General features: G+C 38.6%; 1 protein-coding gene across 3 annotated transcripts; it reads right to left on the reverse strand.

Annotated features, from left to right (window-relative positions):
• Positions 1 to 8: 8 nt before the first annotated feature.
• On the reverse strand, positions 9 to 15,516 carry LOC116175143 (beta-1,3-galactosyltransferase 5-like). 3 transcript variants are annotated; one of them, XM_031493254.1, is made up of 3 exons: positions 15,368 to 15,516; positions 3,112 to 4,226; positions 9 to 787 (listed from the first exon to the last, which is right to left on the reverse strand). In XM_031493254.1, the coding sequence occupies exons 2-3, from the start codon at positions 4,179 to 4,181 to the stop codon at positions 772 to 774; spliced, it is 1,086 nt and encodes a 361-aa protein (XP_031349114.1). In that variant the 5' UTR covers positions 4,182 to 4,226; positions 15,368 to 15,516; the 3' UTR covers positions 9 to 771. The 3 variants fall into 3 exon arrangements, with proteins under 3 accessions (XP_031349114.1, XP_031349116.1, XP_031349117.1); XM_031493256.1 differs by lacking the exon at positions 15,368 to 15,516 and adding an exon at positions 15,131 to 15,244; XM_031493257.1 differs by lacking the exon at positions 15,368 to 15,516 and adding an exon at positions 9,832 to 9,932.
• Positions 15,517 to 18,842: the final 3,326 nt, after the last annotated feature.

An 18,842-nucleotide genomic window follows, 5' to 3' on the forward strand; every position in this document is an offset into this window, starting at 1 on the left:
CAGTAAAAGAGGGGTCATTAACTTTGCCAGTGATGGTACTTACAGATCAAGTGCAACAAATGATATGTTAACAAACAAGTATCTAATACTTCTAATACTTACATAACTATCTAAAATCACAAAAATAGGTATATCATTTCCTGTACAAAATCACCCCTATACAATCATAAAATGCTACCAGAAACTGGATGGCGTAAACAGCTAAAACTAAATCTCTTAAATACTAACAATAAAATTTTCCTTAACACGTAATTGGTATGAAAAAAAAATTGGATACCTTTTCTAATGTATAAAAATACAATGCTCCGCATATTAAAAGAATTTGTCACATTGAATAAACATTTCATTATTACTAGACTCAAATCTGCATAGAATTAATATCATTTTCATATTTAAGTACTAAAATGGACCCTTTCATACACTGAATTCCAAAACCAACAACTTACATTCAATACCAAAAAAAAAGTTATTAGTTCACATTGGAAACGTTATGACCATTTAACGGTTAATTTAGATTATCTAAAATGTTTTAACATCCTACATTTAGATTAATTAAATTAAGATTAGACACTTTCTTTTGGCCAGTTTCGGCACGCAATCGGCGCGCAATCATTTAACCTCATGAAATAATTTGGCATATTTTTATGAGCGAATGAAGGCACTTCATATACCTATATCTTCGAAAATTATTAAAACCGAGGGATAAATTGAGAGCTTATTACTTGATGCAGGATATTCGCATTTCGACGATGTTTTGGATTGCTGACCCATCTACTTCGGAGATGATCTGAAAATTAAACGCAGAGAATCATATGAGATGAGTGTATCGTACAATAAGAAATACGAGGTACCTACGATTCAAGCTGAGATACAAGATAAGATTCATACCGTAAAAAGCTGAAATCGATTAACTATACTGCTATTAAATTTTAAATTTACATTACTGAAATCATTTAGGTTTGGTGGTGAGAGGTTCCACCCTGTATATACAACTTACGACGATACATACATTTTTGAGAGTTGGCAACCATGCAATTTCTAGATGGGAAAAAGCTATCATCTAAAAAGCACGGACGGTGGTTACGTTAGGCATCTTGTCTTGAATGGCGGTCGTGAACGCATTGCTCCATAAATGTTTATTGTTATTTTGTGTTATTTAATGCAGGTAGTAATTTTTGCATTTCTTTATATCGTATTTGTTTTTGTATGCCACATTTTATATTTGTTGTGTGTTTGAATCTTTGTTTTTGAAATTTACTTGGTTTAACCACAATGCAGAATGACATTTTTAATACCGTTATCCTTGTGTTTGTAATGGTTTACGTTTTTGGTGTAAGTAATGCTTGCTTAATTTATGTTTATTAATGTTGATTACTTGGTATTGTCCCTGAAGTAACATTCATATAAGTTTTGATCATTTTATTTTAATTTGTGGAAATTACCGATTCGTTTGATGTATGTACTGACTTGTTGTTTGTAACTAACAATGAAGCAGTCACGGGGTGGTTAAAACTGTAACCATTTGAAATACGACACCTACCTAATTCCGTGATTGTCTTCAACATTCAACTGTAAGCTGGAAACCCCGAAACCAGGGGCTTATACTGCCGGAGCGGGATTACGCTAATCAAAGCTCTTCAGTTTAGAATCTATGTACGATAAACGAGGTACAATTCGTAAATTCCACATATCTTGTTCTTTTGTTAAATTTGCCTACAAGGCCATGTAATTTTCCATCTTGCTTTTAACAAAAGGACTTTATTGCACCAAAAATGAGTCACATCTTGTGTATTTCATCCTTTCTTAGAATCTCTCCCAAAACTTGTTTTTAACCTATATGTTACCTCTTGAAGTCTACATGCTACCGTTTATGTGATGTTGATGTGATAAATTTATGTTACGCATTCACATCATTACAAACAATTACCTAATTTGACGGCTGGTTTTTTTAATTGGTAAATTATTTTTTTCCCAGCCAATTTCTATTTTTATTCCGTGAACTACCATTTTCGAAGTTTATTTTGCAATGTAATTTATGTTGCCTTAAATTTCCGAGCTTTTACAATCATAATAATCACGATAATTATTAAACAAACTTTTCACAATTTCAGTGTTGCGTTCCTTCCCTACTATGCTTCAGGTCATAGCGTTGGTTACATGTACGACGCTATTATGTGCGACGCACAATTTGCATCCACACATTGAAATTTTTTGTAGGCATCTACAAAACTTCTATCGTCGACAGAGATTCTGCATTATTCCGCATTTTTATACATACACATTCACGTTTTTGTATGTACATTTTTGAATGGACGTACATAAACGCGTACAAAATCGTCCGTCTATAGGGCCCTTTACGTACTTAAACTGAATATTCCTTTGCGTTTCCCTAAACAATCGTTTATATTGTTGTGTGTACGACTTTGGGGTAATCTATAGTTGAATTTTGCATTAGAATATCGATTCAAATTGTATATTCAATTTTAGAGAAAATTTTCATTCACGATTCGAAACTTACATTGAATTGTTTATATTGTAACTTATAAAGTTTGCATCACCAATAAAGTAGACGATGTATCACCTGCATTTGACAGTATTTATTGATTTGAAGATATAATTCAGGTAACATATCAATTTAGATTTTTATGGGACATTTAAAGTTGGGGCTTTATGTGAGCACAACTTTCCCAAATTTTATTATCATAAATTTGCCCAAATTAAGTTTTTGGTATAGATCAATAACACATTATTTACTATATCGAACTACATATAGGTGCCCGTATTTATATAGGCAAAGCAAAAAACTTTTACACAACGAGTTGTAAGCTAAGGAGCAAACATCAAGCCAACGAGTCAGTAAGAAAAATCAACATCTTTGGTGCAACCAACGTGAGGGTATCAATTTCAAACCTATACATTGTGAAACTTCACACCCACATATTGACACAAGAAATGTTACCTCACAAATCAGCACAATGAGCGTGTCAAACTTCAAATGTGGTCATATCTCTATTTTAGAATTAACTGACCTTGGCATTAATACATCCCCATTTGTAAAAAAAACCATAGAAACAAAAATCAAAATTATGAATATTGGCTACATCTACTTACAGTTTAAGGAATCGCCTGGCACTCGGTCTAGATTTCAGGCTACTGACGTTCTTGACCAAATGAAATAAAGCGTACATTTCTCTTATTGACAGATCAGCCGGTCCATACAAAAAGTCAGCGCCCTGGTCGATAATCTCGTGCTGTAGAATTTTCTTTAAGTTATCGCAAGGTAGTATCATTGAAGTAGCGTCGTGTATCTCAATATTTTCCCTTTCTCTCAAAATGCCCGTAATCAGGACGTCGTCGATCCAAAAATAATCAAACTTCTGCACCTCGCGATATAAGACGAAGATGACGTCGGGCGAATACATGATGACCCATCCGGGACAGTACGCCGGATAGTACTCGTTCTGATACTCGTTGAACGAAACCCTCCACTTGGAACGGAACGATCGCTTGACGGGCGAATGTGCCCGTTTCGAGCACGAAAGCAATCTTTCGGCGCCGTACGGCGACAAATCTACAGTTAGAAAATTCACTATCCTAGGCATGTTAACGAATACGTCGTCGTCAGTCTTAAGAATGTATTTGGCGTTCGGGCAATGGTAAATTGCAAATTTGAGCGACATGACGTGCTTGTACGTCACGTTTCTGTAGACGTCCAGGAACGTCCCTTGCACGATATCCCGATGGTTCCTGTTTTCCTCCGCAATTTTCTTTTGGAGCCTAGATTCCCGCGCGAGCCCCAACATGAAAAAGATCGAAGCATTTTGCAATTTACTTCCCCATGTCTCCCTAATACTTTTGCGGCGATGGTAATTATTGGGAGCGCTGTGAACTAGAATGAGCAACAGAGGCCACGTCTTGCATTTGTTCAGGATCGCGAAGTCGAATGTTGTCAGATTCATTAAGGTGTTGTAATCCAACTGGGGCAGCTGGTACATCGGATGTTTGTATGACGAATTTGCGGTGTGGAGTGTGAAACTAAGAGGTGAGTATCGTGTTGATGTATTGTAATCGTAAGCAGAACGGATCGTAATGGAATGGCTGGTGTAAATATGCCAAATTGATATCGAAGTTAATAGCAGTAGTATTAAAGCGCAGTTTGACCAGAATCGTCTTTCCAGCATGTTTATTATTTGGTGACTTCATAAGTTGAATGGTGGGGGTATAACCTGAAACATAAAATAATGAATTTAGAGCCAATAGAAAGCTTGGAGTGCGTTATAAATGAGCGGAAGAAGAAAGGTTCTCAGTTATTTTGCTAGTAAGATAATTGGTAAGACAATAACTTCAGGAACGTCTAAATGTTCCAATACAAATAAGTTTGTAGGAACGAAAAGGTCGGTGTCAAGATCAGCTTCATCAAATTTATTTTGTTATACGACTTGCGGGTAAGCCAAAACGTCATTACTTTCATTGTGTTGCAGCAATACTTGCACGATCGGTACAGGAGAGCAGCGCTTTGTCGCTACCGTCACGCGATATTTTTAACTTGCCATAGAGAATCGTGTTTTCCTGCAGTATTGCGTTTGATAGCAATCAAACGGAAACTAATTACGTGCAATATTAATTTTTCCGAATTAAGTTTCACTCACAACACCCTTGAAAAAAAGTTTCATACCGCTTCCATCCAAAGATTTACATTTAAGCCTCTCCGTTTCGACCCAAAACTTCAAGCTTAAATCTTCCGTTACTGGTTCTAATTACGCTTATAAGGCACTAAGCTGTAACGGTTAATTTTCTTCATTACAACGCAGGCAATATTTACTCGTTGAATGATCCTTGTCACAGTCTTGGAATTTTAAACACGCAATTTTTGTGGCGATACGATTAGTCGTTATCGATGGTCAACATTCATTTTTCTCTTTCGATTGCAAGCTGTAACAGGCACCTTAGCTAAGGCGTAAATGAAAGCGCATGAAATTTTAATTGCCGCCACCCATATATTATTAATTTTTAGCGAGGATTCCACATTATTGTCTGAACGGATTCGCCCTACACTAAAGACGGCACCATTCTCCTACGACGATTGTTGCACATTCATCTATAACTAGCCCTCTTATTTAAAGAGGTATGTACATTTTAAGGTTACCAACAAAGAGGATTACCTTTGATTTTCTTTTAGGGTTTACTTTCCAGTTTCAATTTCAAGCTAAGCTCAAATCTAGTTTTAGTTTATGGTCCCAATTTAAGGACTAGTTCCAATTCAATTTTAAGTATAATTCCGGATACGGATTACATACGCGTGTGGGTAACCTTGGAGTAAATTCCCCATCGGTGCGCGCGTGCCCTTTTAATAGAATTTCCTCAACCAAGAAACAATAACTTCCGTAACCTTTTAACGTATTAATCCATAACTATTTTTGTCCCTTCCGGATTAGATGTAATCTATCTATTTATTATCTTGAGATCTCTCTCACATTCTTGTGAAGCGGTTGGCCGATTAATTATCGTACTTTTTGATAGAAGCGAGGCCCTTCAGGCATGGTTCAGTTCATTGCATTCCGAACTCTGCGACTTGGAAGTTTTCTTTTGTTTGCAAGTTTATGGATCCGGGAACTGAGCTCACTTCTCTGGATGAAATCTAAGTTACAGTAAGGTAAGCGCTGCCTTTTTATGTTTTGCTTGTATTTGGCCTATACGTGCGATTTTTGTTCGTAACATCGCGCAATTTCTTTATGGAAACTTGCTTTAAGATCAAATAACCAATTTAATCGATCATTCTTGATTAGAGCTTTGTTAAACTTGTATATTTCAATTGTAAAGTCAAGTTATTAAGATTTTTGTGTCTAACGTAATGTAACAGTATTTCTGTTCAGGTTATTTAAAGTTCCTTTTTTACGTAATTAAACGGTAAGTCTAAATATAATCATGACCCCCACGGGCGATCAGTCTATATAAACGAAAGTGGATTGTGCGCGTAAAGCAGAAATGAGGCCACGGGGTAAACACTACGAAAATATAAATACGAAAATTTCCAGTACCAAGTAAGCAGTTGCCCGCCGTCGTTTCACGGAGCAACCTCTATGTCAGTCGCGCCCGCAAATCATAAGCGCGTTTTCTTGTAATATTGATTAGTGAATTGAGGCGACTTTTTTAAGAAAATCGAGAGAAAGAACCGAGCGAAAACATCTCCATCCACCCACTACATCGAAGGCGAAGACGATCCTTCACGGCACTCCGGAAAAAAGTAGGAGGATTGCGAGATTTCCGAAGAACAGTTCCATTTTGTGTTCTACGCGCGGTCCGTGCACAGTCTACTTGAAGGGTGCAGAAAAAGTCGTGTTAATACCTGCCTGCCTGTAATTGGCCGAACCGAAACTCGAATAGCTGCTTGCAGTGGGCGGTCCTGAGTTCATTGGATTTCAACATCGATCGGAGCGAGACCAAGACTGCATTCCGAATCCTAGTGCATATTAACAATAGAAGTTCAAGGTATTTATAAACCAGTAAACATTATCACGTTGTAGTTTATCATTTTTGTTTTTCACCCCGTCGAAGACAACATGTGTTTACCATTTCAAACACCTGCAGTCCAGTTTTTTCCTAGAAATGCGTGAAATGCAGGGAATGGGCCGTTTTCGGGTGATTTTTTGGGGTGTTTTAGGGATCAAGTTACAGCGTCGCTTGGGGAGGTTAATAAATACGATGTAGAGAATGTGTTCATGGTCTTTTCTTGTAACCGGCTTAAGTGTAAAGTACGGCTGATCTTGAAATAAGTATTTTGTTCATCATTCAATCATTGCTGTGTGCTTTTGCTTTTTATATCAGTGAGGTATTTGCTTTATTCAATTCATCTCTGAATGTGTCTAACCGTTGAGTGAAAAGTTTTATTTTTCACTCAACGGTCTAACTTAAATGCAGTTCGTAACCCTTTACTTATGTCCCTACTTACTGGATTGAATCACTTGTACCTCTAATGTGTAACATTTGTTGGTATTGGCAATTATGTTCCATTGTCGGTAGGGCCGTGTCCATGGTGTACATATTTGCATGCGTTCTGATATTTGTGTATTGTGCTTTTTACTCACTCTCGATTATTTCATTGCATTTCATTATATTTGTTTATTTGGGCTGTGACTAATCCAGAGGGAAGTGTGCTTGTTTAGAGGGGATCGAGTTATTCAAGTTTATACGGACCTTAGTGAACCAACCCCTAACATTTTCACTCTCCCGAAACCCAACAACTCTATCCCACGTCTACAGGCACCCCACTGGGCCTGGGCAATCCTACCGCCCGGCGAGATACATTTAATATCTCTTAGTTTTGTCTGATGTATGTGTTGTAATACCTGAGGAATGGCTCGATTCCATTTTGGTTACTCATAGCGTGTATGTAGTATTTACCCTGGTTTCGAGAGCGCTCAAAAGTGCTGTACATTAGATGTTGGCTGTAGGCTTTGTTCATTATAGGACTACTCCGAATTAGGTTTTCCTGCAGTTTTCCTAATTCGTAAGGTAAATGCCGGAGTGGTATAGAATAACTTAAGACCTTCTGCAGGGGCGCCGCTAAAAAGCATTATGCGGGTCACTCTGTAATCTAACTTGGTATTAGCTTCAATTTAATCTTAATCAGCCATTGCTTTTGGTGTTCCTTACCCATAAAACGCCCTCGGTGCCTGCTGAGAACCCAGTTATTACACAACGTAGGTGTCCTACATGACGATCAGCGAGAATATTCAAATAGGCAGCCATGTTAGTTTGACGTTCCCGCTACTACAGATATGGTCAAATATTCCTGCGTGACTTGAAGACCGCCAAGATAATAGGAGGCTAAGATCATTACAGGTTCCCCGTGTGAGAAAAATTCAATCTTTAATGGTTAATTCGTTTGCTTAATTCCCGTCCTACCAATTAAATAAGAGCCAATGCAATAAATCATTCCCACATACGACCATCATATTATACTAACTCCCGACATCTAGTCTCCCGAGATCCGGAATCCATTAATAAAATAATAAGCTACAGAAATTAAAGGACGCAGATAAGACGAGCCACCGGCACCAAATCCTTTATTAGGAAATCGGCCTTCAAAGTTTTGACGCCCTACAGAATTTCTATAATATGCAATGCCTACTTGTTTTACACTTCGAAATCTCAACATTTCTAATTTCACAACGAATTTTCGAAAAAAATTTAGAGCTACCGTTACAATACGTTTCAATTTTACACACAGAACAGATGATCTCAACAAATACTCAAAACCGTTTCTAAGGTAGAACTAAGATTGCATAACCTCCGTCAAAATCTTGATCCACAACTACCCAGCTAAATAAATTTAAATAACAAACCACTACTTGAAATACATCATTGAGAATTCTCTAAAAAGTGATAAACTATTGACACACTCAGTACAATTATTATTTATAGCATTTATAGCAGGATAGACAATTGATGATGATGATTGAATTTTTATATAACGAGGTTACGAGTTTTAGGTTCACTCTGTAGGCAACGTTCGGGTGTTTTCTGTCCCTGTTTTCAGTCCAACAGTTCTTAGCTGAGAAAGTGCAATGTAAAGAACGATCACATTATTTGGCGGGAGTTCCTAAATTTTTTTCGATGTCGTATGGGAGCAATTGGTCCCTGAATACAGACCAGACTGTTTAAATGCGCGTGAAAACATGAGGCGCCGGGAAGTCGTGGGGAATGACGAATGACGCAGTTAGATAAAAAGGACCATTTTTACACGGGTCACATCCGTCGATATTAAACTTGCTGGGCAGCATGCTTTTTGCCAATTTTGAGAATTTGGTAAACGTGAAGAAGTTACATGTGTTAAAAAATCTCATTGGCCAGAAAAAATGAGTCTTATTGGTTGTTCCTACGTCCAAGAATGGGTGTGACTAAAAAAGTAAAGTAGTGAAATTTAGGTTGCCACCAAATCTCAAGGTTTGTCCTCAAATTATAGGATTCAGGCTTGTATCGTAATTGCACTTCGAGCTTTAACGGCTCCAACCTGAAGACTGCTTCAGATTTTAGGCCCCTTTACAGTGTGCTTTAAGGGATTTGGTGCTTCGGATTCCAAGATTAAGCTTCAAATCTAAATCTTTAGAGAATATATTTTTGGAATCCGATGTATGAGATGTAACGGTACATTCCGTTGGGGTCTTTAAAAAATGTTCAAACTTCTATATAGATACCCGCAGGGTACTCCGAAGCGTTGTTTCCGTTAATATAAGTTCAAGGTTTCTGGCAATTCGGGTTTCTGGAGATAGATATCATTGGCCAAAAGGAATGAATACTATTGGTTGAACAGATTCAAACGACCGGTGGGTTAAAAAGTTTTAAGTCAATCACCCAAAATCTGCGCGGAGTGGCAGAATAGTTGCATGGTATCGTAATAATAACGTAAGGCAATCATCCCATAAACTACCGGGAGTGATTTTGGATCGTGAAGGTATTAGTGCCGCGAGCGCGGGTGATCATCAGAAACTCGAATTTGCCAATACCTCGGACTGACATTCGCGCGCAAATACATAGTCAGGGCCGTAATCAGAAACTTTTTGCCCAAAACAAATATTGGAATGCAGGTTTGAGCGAACACGTGCAACTATGCCAGAGACACCTAATATAATCTAGTTTATAGCATATACCTTGAAAATTCTCAATGATTCCAGTTATAATTCTAGGTATAAGTTACTCATGTACTTCAAAGTAACAACATTTTTCCGCTAATATAGTTAACATAGTTCATGTAAACCTTAACCCTCATTAACCCCTTTAACTAAATACCTGTTAAAGTAGGTCGAAAAGACGAGAAGAGAAAGTACTTACGTTTTCAAGAAAGTGATAAACAAACTTCACAAGTTTTGATGACGATGAACCATTTTGCACTTACTGGAAGATTGACTGCGGCGAAGTGTGACTGCAAACTAACAAACTAACACGCGTGCGATAAAACGTCGCGACGCCACAAGATGCTGCAGATAATGCACAGCTGAAACTTCGAACACGCCACCTCCATTCAAACGATTATCGACGTCTTTCCCATAAATTATTAATCGACGATCAGAGAGGACAACATTACCATTTAGTCATTAAACACCGAAGGTTTTTGTAAATGGGTTAATTTCGAATAGATATTACTCCAACCCTTGTCGCTGGAAGGTTAATTTTAGTATTACCATGTCGATTTTCTCGACGTGCACGCTTGTGTTGCGCCGTTTAGAGTTTCATCGCAAGCTGAAAACTGGGAAACCTCCCGATGTGTTAATTGCACGGAGTTAACAATAGTAAATTATGCAATACCCAATAACGAACATAAATACTGAGACCAATTGAAAATGGCGTGTGTACGTCGAGCTCTTCATTAAAAATGAATGCAAATTAAAAATGAAACACGCACATGTTCATTTCTTAAACTATTGTCAATAATCGAATCTATTTGTTATGAATTTCTAAAGCTGTTACGGACAACGAAGTCCTAATATGTTCACCGAAAAAAACGTAGCTAACATAAGACAGTTACAGATATAGGTAAGTTCGTCGAATGTTACATCTATGCACGATAGTCAGTATTCCAATTAAGCTAATTTTGTGTAATTTGTGACAGATTTTTCTGATTCACGCCCATTCTATACTTGCACCATCTCCACCAATAAAACCCATTTTTTGTAACCAATCGGATTTCTTGACACATAACTCAACTTCGCGTCGCCCAATTTTCCGCCAAAGTCAGAAGCCAGCTTGATAACCACGACGACAAAATAAACAAAATCTTCCTGTAATCTGAACTAAACACGCCAATGCCACGACGCATGCATTTAAACAATCAAGACCGTAGTCAGGAGTCACTCGCCCACTACTTTCTAACTCCTGTTAGTATTCGGCTATCTACAGACGCGTTAACTTGAACGTTATTACCAGCCTCTCACCATACATTTTAAGCTTTTATTTTTGAGTGGGTAGGGTTTCAGCCAAGGCTGGCTGGTCTACCAATCCAACCCACTACACATTTAGAAATATCCACGCCCGACTTAAACTCAACTGCCCCACACGGACCGCGAAGAAAATTCAAGATGGTGGAAAGAGAAGCCGGGTTCTACTCTCATATATTTTACTTTTTGTACAACACATTTACATTTAAGTTTCCAAAACTGTTGACAATCTTCCATTGACGTATCTTTCCCATAAAATAGAATGTCATCTGTAGAGCTCTCAACTCCTTCTATGTTACCGAAAATGTCTCCTATCACTCTCTACACCAATTCTAATGTCAAGAATTATTGAACAATCCGCACCCCTATCAAATGATGCACTCTTGAAAACAGCAATCTGCACTGCTTGATTCTTTTTACCTACAACAGTGTGATGTCGCCGTCATTATCAGTTCAATTTTCATTACCTTCGTTACTTAAACGTGCATTTACATTTATTTTTATATGCTGCTTCCGGGAAACGATTTTCTTGATTTCTTTAGTTCGAAGTAGTATTCTGCAAACATTTCACTATCCCTTTGATTCCGTTGAAAAAATTGGAAGCCTCACATGTTTGGAAGGGGCGAATGTTTCATTCATTCGGTTATGCTTTCAGTGTGACTCCACATTATAAGTTTGTTACGTTCACTTTGAGCAAACGTAACAAAGTTGCCTCTAGATAAGCACACGGTAAGCTCAGGCAAAGTAGAGGTGAGTCGAGGTGAATAATGGGGTTCTCGTGCACTAGCTAAAACAAAGCAACACGGCAATAGCCAAAACAAAGCAACAGACAACAAAAAATAACAGTAATCCGGATAACAATAAAAAACCAGAGAGAGTGAATAGCACGGCACATCCTTATTGCGATAGTAATGTCTAGTGTTTGACACTAATCAGGTAACTCGAATACGAAAACTGTAATGAACACTCAATAAGAATCAATAATTCAATTTACGCTAACAAAACAAAACCAAAATGTTGATCGACAACGAATCGTCCATACAAATTGAATTCAAAAAAACTACTCTACAATGCACAAATAACTAAATTTTGTAACGCAGCACCCGGTTTTCAGCAGATTTAGTGACCACTCTGTGGTATAAAGAGCCGCTGCGCTACGAAAGTATCGTGCCGAAAGTATTTGTGTTGGGTCTAGGAGTTGAAGATCGAAGCTAAAAGTAATTGATTTAATTTCTAGAGTTGCGGTTCAGCCGCCCCTACCGTAATTAACGCTGCAATTAATCCGCCCTCCGGTTGCAACCGTTATCGCCTAGCTATTTAAGTAGGTTTTGTTGCGTACGAAAGCTCTTGTCATTTCGAAGAAGAGGGAAAATTAATATTTTAGAATTTCAGCCATGATAAGAAATTATTGGCAGGTTTTGTTTCCTACGGTAAATTAAAACGATCATTGGAAATGCAAGGCCATGCAGGTTTACGCCGTTTGTAACAGTTTTAAAATAATCATTTCTGTCCATATTTCAATTTCCACCTTTATATTTTCTAAATTTTCTCGAGTCATTTAATGCGACCAATTTCTAGTTACTTTTGCATTTCTGTGTTTGCCTCTCCGATTTAACTTGTCTTCTTGTACATATCTATGAACAGTTTATTTGACCCACATATGTAAGTGGAAATTTTTACGTGTAATTAGTATGCTTGATCTTTAGGACTGGTTAACTATCAAGTACGAATTGCTCTAGAGAAGTAATCACTTGTAAGGTAAAGAGATCGTTACTACGATTAACTTCAACACCTTAAGCTACCGATTATAGTACATCATTTCAATTTTAATTTCTAGTAATTATGCTTATCGTTGCTTAGCGGTACGAGGTGTCACATAACTTCAGGGGTTGTTGGTGGGTTAATTTTTGTGTTAATAGTTCATGGGAAGATTTAATTTTTTTGTATTTTGCATACTCTTTGGTTAATAAACAATAATTTTTTTGTGGGTCAATTGTTGACTCTTTTTATACTAGCTACCTTTCCTAATTTCGGTGGCTGCAGTTAAAATTGTTAGCGGAATTAGGTGGCGCCTGAAAGACTTGAATCGAAGTACCAGTAAGTATTAGTGGCGGAGATTTACTTGAAACCTTTTATAATAATTTGTGGTCAAAGTTTTTAATTCACTTACCTACTACCCTGAGTAAGAACATATCTCTCTACGCTGTTAACTATTTGGCCAACGGAGCTAGCTGGCCGATCAGCGGCGTGTGTTGATTTCAAATGGCACATGGTATTTTATAGTGCCCTGCATTCTAAGCTTGCGCGTTATACTTTTTCAGCCTGATAGCGCCGACATCGCCGGTTAATCCCAACATTCCAATTAACAATAGATGCTAATTGAACTACCAATTAACAAATTAAGAAGGAGGTCAGTAATAACGTATCACGTATTAGCTAATATCGTAGTAGAATGAAGGAAAAATAAATCAGAAGAGAAACTTAGGGGAGAACGATGAGAAAAGACAACACTCTAAACACACTTACGTGTTATCAGTAATCAGTAAATATAAATCTGCTAACCGTATTCAATGGAATAACCACAACACATCATAAACAGAAAAACTCCAAAGGACTTTGGTAATACCCACTACAAAGGGCCCTTTCTCAGGTAGACATAAGTCAAGGAAAAGTAATGATGTAATTTTAAAAAAATTCGCATGCAACCACTATGAAGGCAGAATCTTCTCTGGAGGAACAAACAGCAAGTCATGAGGTCAAAGGTACACTGGGATGACTTCTAGCGGCACTCTGTTTTCGAGATATTCACCATTGGCGATGTCTCGCATAGAAGTTTCAATCGACTTTTATACGTGCCGTCTCCGACACTCCGCTCTGTAGATATGAGGAATTATAATCGATCACGATAAGGGGTCAAGGAGGTGGACTGTGGTTAGTAGAAATGAATTTCTTCCGTTCAGTACCATGAAGTCACAGTCCCCCCGCCCCCCACTACCCCTTTGATAAGGGGTAAGGGAGAAGGGCTGTAGTTGGTAGAAAACTGTTCCTTTCGTTGATGCTTTTAATTAGAATACCATAGAAAATAATTCTACAATTCTAACACCACCACCTCCCTCACCCATCTCAAAAAAGAGTCGCGAAGGAAAGGAAATTACATGTAAATAACATTTGTTTAAAGGCAGTGTTTTGACGGCTTGCCAACATTAAGGTGTCATGATATCATACCAACTATGTCCAATGTCCTCAATTTCCTAGAGATAAAAATGTAACGTAGGTACGTACATGCAGTGCCAGATTTACAGCTAAGCCCACAAGGCCCGGGCCTAGGGGCCCCAGTGTGTAACGGACCTTGATATAAATAAACCAGCAAACGGCTGGGCTTGTCTCATCAAAACAGTCGCCAATATTATCCAATCCTACAGGTTTAAAGCGAAACGAGTGAAACGACGATATTATTTGAGCCTACTGTGATGCGAGCTCATTTATTGTCGATGAATGAAGTTAGAGTTTTCTTTTTTGAATCTATACAAATACTTGTTGGAAAAAGGCTTTTTGGACATTTATCCAAACGTAGGAATTGCGCTCCGAATGCTGTTGTGCACACCCGCGTCAAACTGCTCAGCAGAACGGTCGTTTTCCGCGCTAAAAAGAATAAAGACTTTTTTAAGATCTAATATAGAAAAACATAGATTAAATTAAATTCACTCTCTGTAATGTACATAGAGTCGGAAATAATGCAGTCTATTGACTATGACGACGTCATCCGCTCTTTCGCAGAGAAGAAAGTTCGCCGTATGATTGTATAGATTTTAAGGACCTAGCTATGATGATTATTAGAGTAATTAAATTCTTTTTTAAAATATACATTTTGTACTGTGCCTTTAATTCCCTGAATTTCTAAAATGACTGCGGGATAAGGGCCAGGGGGCCCCCAAATTTCAAGTGCCTAGGGGTCCTGGGTCTTTAAGTCCCGGCACTGGGTACATGTTGATAAAGTAACCACAACCATCGAAAAAAATACGAAAACAACATCGATGACCACATATATGAATCAGAAACACATTTCACATTTCCTGGAACGTAACGACTGCAAAAATATTCACAACAATCAACTACACAGGCTAGAAGTGTATGTAAATCGCGAACTTTGCACGAGACTTACGAAAGAACTCTCGTAATTAAAAAATTCTACTTACCTGGAGTTTCCATATACGCATGCGTCAAATTCGAAACACGCCGCAAATCGCAACAGTTTCCGTTTGAGATTCAGAACTCGAGAAGAATAAAATTAAACAAGCCACATCTACTAGAATAGAAACGCGAATTGTATGACTAAGTCAACGGCCCCTTCATGTGCAAACGGGCGGCGTGTTTAATTTAGAGGACATTTAGATTATTAGAGCAACCGATGATAAATTAACAAATAAACTCACCACGCCGTAGGAAAGCTGTATGCACCACAACAAAACGCAAAACCGTTGCACTTTCGTTGCAACCTGCATTTTACACCCAACGACAAACTTAAAGGGCAGAAATAAAATGGGCGTATGCCGGTCTCCGGCTGTGGCACGCGAAGCACGCCCCAGCCAGACAACTCGCTCGCAATCGCACTCGCACTCCATCCAAACTTAAGGGATGCTGAAGTATTGATTGCATCATTCGAGATGCTTTTCACATCCGAAATTTGCGTATTATTCAATGTATTATTGTAATATACCTACACTTATAATTAAAAAATAAATTGTATTTACCTCGGTATTTACCTATGTGTAAGGGGTGAAAATAACACCCAAACATCTATTTGGGGATTACCTAAACATTTGTAATAATACTGTCTCTCTTTCTCCAATAACATAGGTATAGGATAGGAATCGCGACGACGCGACGCGACGCTTTAAATACGAAAACCCTTTAAAATTATCTTTTGGCAGTGTAATTTTATTAAAAGACAGAGTTGAAACTTGATGTGACTGTTCGGCCAAAATTGTGAAATGAACTGAACGAGAATGGTCCTCTTACACTTTATCTGAATTTGGTTTGCACGTTTAATGGTTCAATTTAGATAAATGTGCTACCACAGTGGCGTGTAATGCGATTATATCTGTTTTTAGCGCATTTTTGCAAAAAATTTTTTTTTGTAAAAAGTAGCTTTTAATCTCACTTTGGCTGGCTGGCTGGCTGACAGTAAATGCGCGCCCGTAGAAAAACGCTTGTAAAAAGACAAGGAGTGTACATGTAACTATCGGGGCCATGTAATTAAGAACGTTAGGGATGGGGCTACAAGATTTGGAGTCGACGACATCTGGACGCCATCCCCGAGCGTATTATACTAACCTGGAGATTTTTCAGTTTTTATCTATCTTCTTCTACAGTTTTTCTCCGATTGTTTTCAAATTGGTGTCGTCGGAAAGATCTTGTCAACGCGCACAACTCCTGCGTGGCGGAATTTTGTTTTTTTTCCTAGGGGCGAAATAAACCACCTTTTGCGCGGCGCGCTTCGAGGGGTAGTCGACTTTGGGCGCCCAAAAGTTTCTTACAGCGCGAATCGCGGTCTCTCTTTCTCGTGTCACTAATAGAAGGTTGAGCTATGTGAAGTACCCAAAAGTTGAATACGATTTTATGCCGGGATTTTAGCGAAATCTACCAAAATGTGAATTACGAATGAACGGGACGTCGAAACTGTGTATCGACAAAGGGAATGTGGTAACCCCCGACGAGATCTTACTGATGGTGGAGTCGAAACTTCAAATCCGAATTGTTACGGGTGATCAGAAGTGGGTGTCGACAAAGGGAATATGGTAACCCCCAAAGGATTTTACTGATGGTGGAGTCAAAACTTCAAACGCGAATTGCAAGTGCACGGTAAGTGAGAAAATGGTACCGACAAAGTGAACGTGGTAGCTTTCGGCAAGATCTTATTGATGGTGGAGTCAATATTGGCTAATAAAACACTGATCTGCCACACAAAAATGCGCTGAAGTCCCTTCGATCTCACACGAGGACTTTGATCATTTTTTATAGATGTTTGAATGTTATTTTATTTATGTACCTAAACCTAAACTGCGGTCCAAGGTTTTTGGGTGACTGATTTCATTCTCCATATTGTGCCTGTTTTACAGTCTAATATGAAGAATGAAATCAGTAGAGTCAACCAAAAACATTTAGATCGAGCTATACCAATCAGTATTTACGGTGTTTTCCTGCATGTGTTTTAGGCAGTTACCTAGTTGAACCCATTTAATTATATGGTTCCGTTCCACTCTTCCCAGAAAATGAAAAATTGTATTTTTAGGAAAAAATGTGACACTAAACCGCCATGTGTTATACGTCGTTGAGTAGACGTAATCTCACAATGTCAAAATTCTAAATGGCGTCCATAAGAAAAAAATTATCAAAGTCCTCGTTTGAGATCGAAGGGACTTCAGCGCATTTTTGTGTGGCAGATCAGTATTCTATTAGCCACTTTCGACTCAACCATCAACAACAGATCTTGTCGAAGGCTACTACATTCACTAACCGCTTCCCACTTTCCTCGTGCACCCGCAATTCGCTTTTAAAGATTTGACTCCACCATCAGTAAGATCGTGTCGGGGGCTACCACATTTCCTTTGACGGTACCCCCTTCCGACGTCCCGTTCACCCGCAATTCGCGATTGAAGATTTGACTCCACCTTCAGTGAGATCGTGTCGCGGGCTACCACATTCCCTTTTACGGTACCCACTTCCGACGTCCCGTTCACCCGCAATTCGCGTTTGAAGATTTGACTCCACCATCAGGAAAATCGTGTCGGGGGCTACCACATTTCCTTTGACGGTACCCCCTTCCGACGTCCCGTTCACCCGCAATTCGCGTTTGAAGATTTGACTCCACCATCAGGAATATCGTGTCGGGGGCTACCACATTCCCTTTGACGGTACCTCCTTCCGACGTCCCGTTCACCAGCAATTCGCGTTTGAAGATTTGACTCCACCATCAGTGAGATCGTGTCGCGGGCTACCACATTCTCTTTTACGGTACCCACTTCCGACGTCCCGTTCACTCGCAATTCACTTCCTATTGGCGACACGAGAAAGAGAGACAGCGATTCGAGATTCACGAAACGTTAAACCGCGTGAGTTCGCAACGGAAGGTAAAAGGCGCCTGACTACTTCTCGAAGACGCGCGCGCGCCTCGCAAAAGGTCGTTAATTTCGCCCCTATGACAAAAAACAAAATTCCGCCACGCAAGAGTTGTGCGCGTTTACAACATCTTTCCGACGACACCAATTTCAAAAGAATCGGACCAAAACTGTAGTAGAAGATAGGAAAAAACTGAAAAACCTTCACGTTAGTATACTACGCTCGAGGATGAAGCCCAGATGTCACCAACCCCACATCATGTAGCCATGTCCCTAAGGTTGACAAATTTCACGGCCCTGTAGATACACGTACACCCGTTGCCTTTCTACAAGAGTTCTTCTACGCGCCCACATTTGCTGCCAGCCAGCCAGCCAAAGTGAGATTAAAAGCTACTTTTTACAAATAAATTTGCAAAAATGCGCTAAAAAGAAAGAACAGAATCGTAACCGAGACCTTTAAAAAATAATTCTATTGTCCATAAAAAATGTCTTAATGTTTTAGTTAGTACGATTAATTTATCATGAAAAAATTAATACTAAACTATTGAATGTCTTTTCAGATTATTATTCTACACGAAAATTCGCAACTTTACCCTCATTTAACCAACTTTCTACCTCTTAAGGTAAGCGAGATGTCAATAGTGGGGTGAGTGGCACTCAAACAGTTGACACCCTGATTATATTTTATCGTTAATAATAATAACTAATGTCATTGAATAATAAATCTGAATATAAGAAACGTTTTTAAGGCCAACATTTCAGAAACAAATTTTCAAAAGCAACATTATAA

This window comes from Photinus pyralis, unplaced genomic scaffold (assembly GCF_008802855.1).
Source record: "Photinus pyralis isolate 1611_PpyrPB1 unplaced genomic scaffold, Ppyr1.3 Ppyr1.4_LG6, whole genome shotgun sequence".
NCBI classification, from domain to species: domain Eukaryota; kingdom Metazoa; phylum Arthropoda; class Insecta; order Coleoptera; family Lampyridae; genus Photinus; species Photinus pyralis.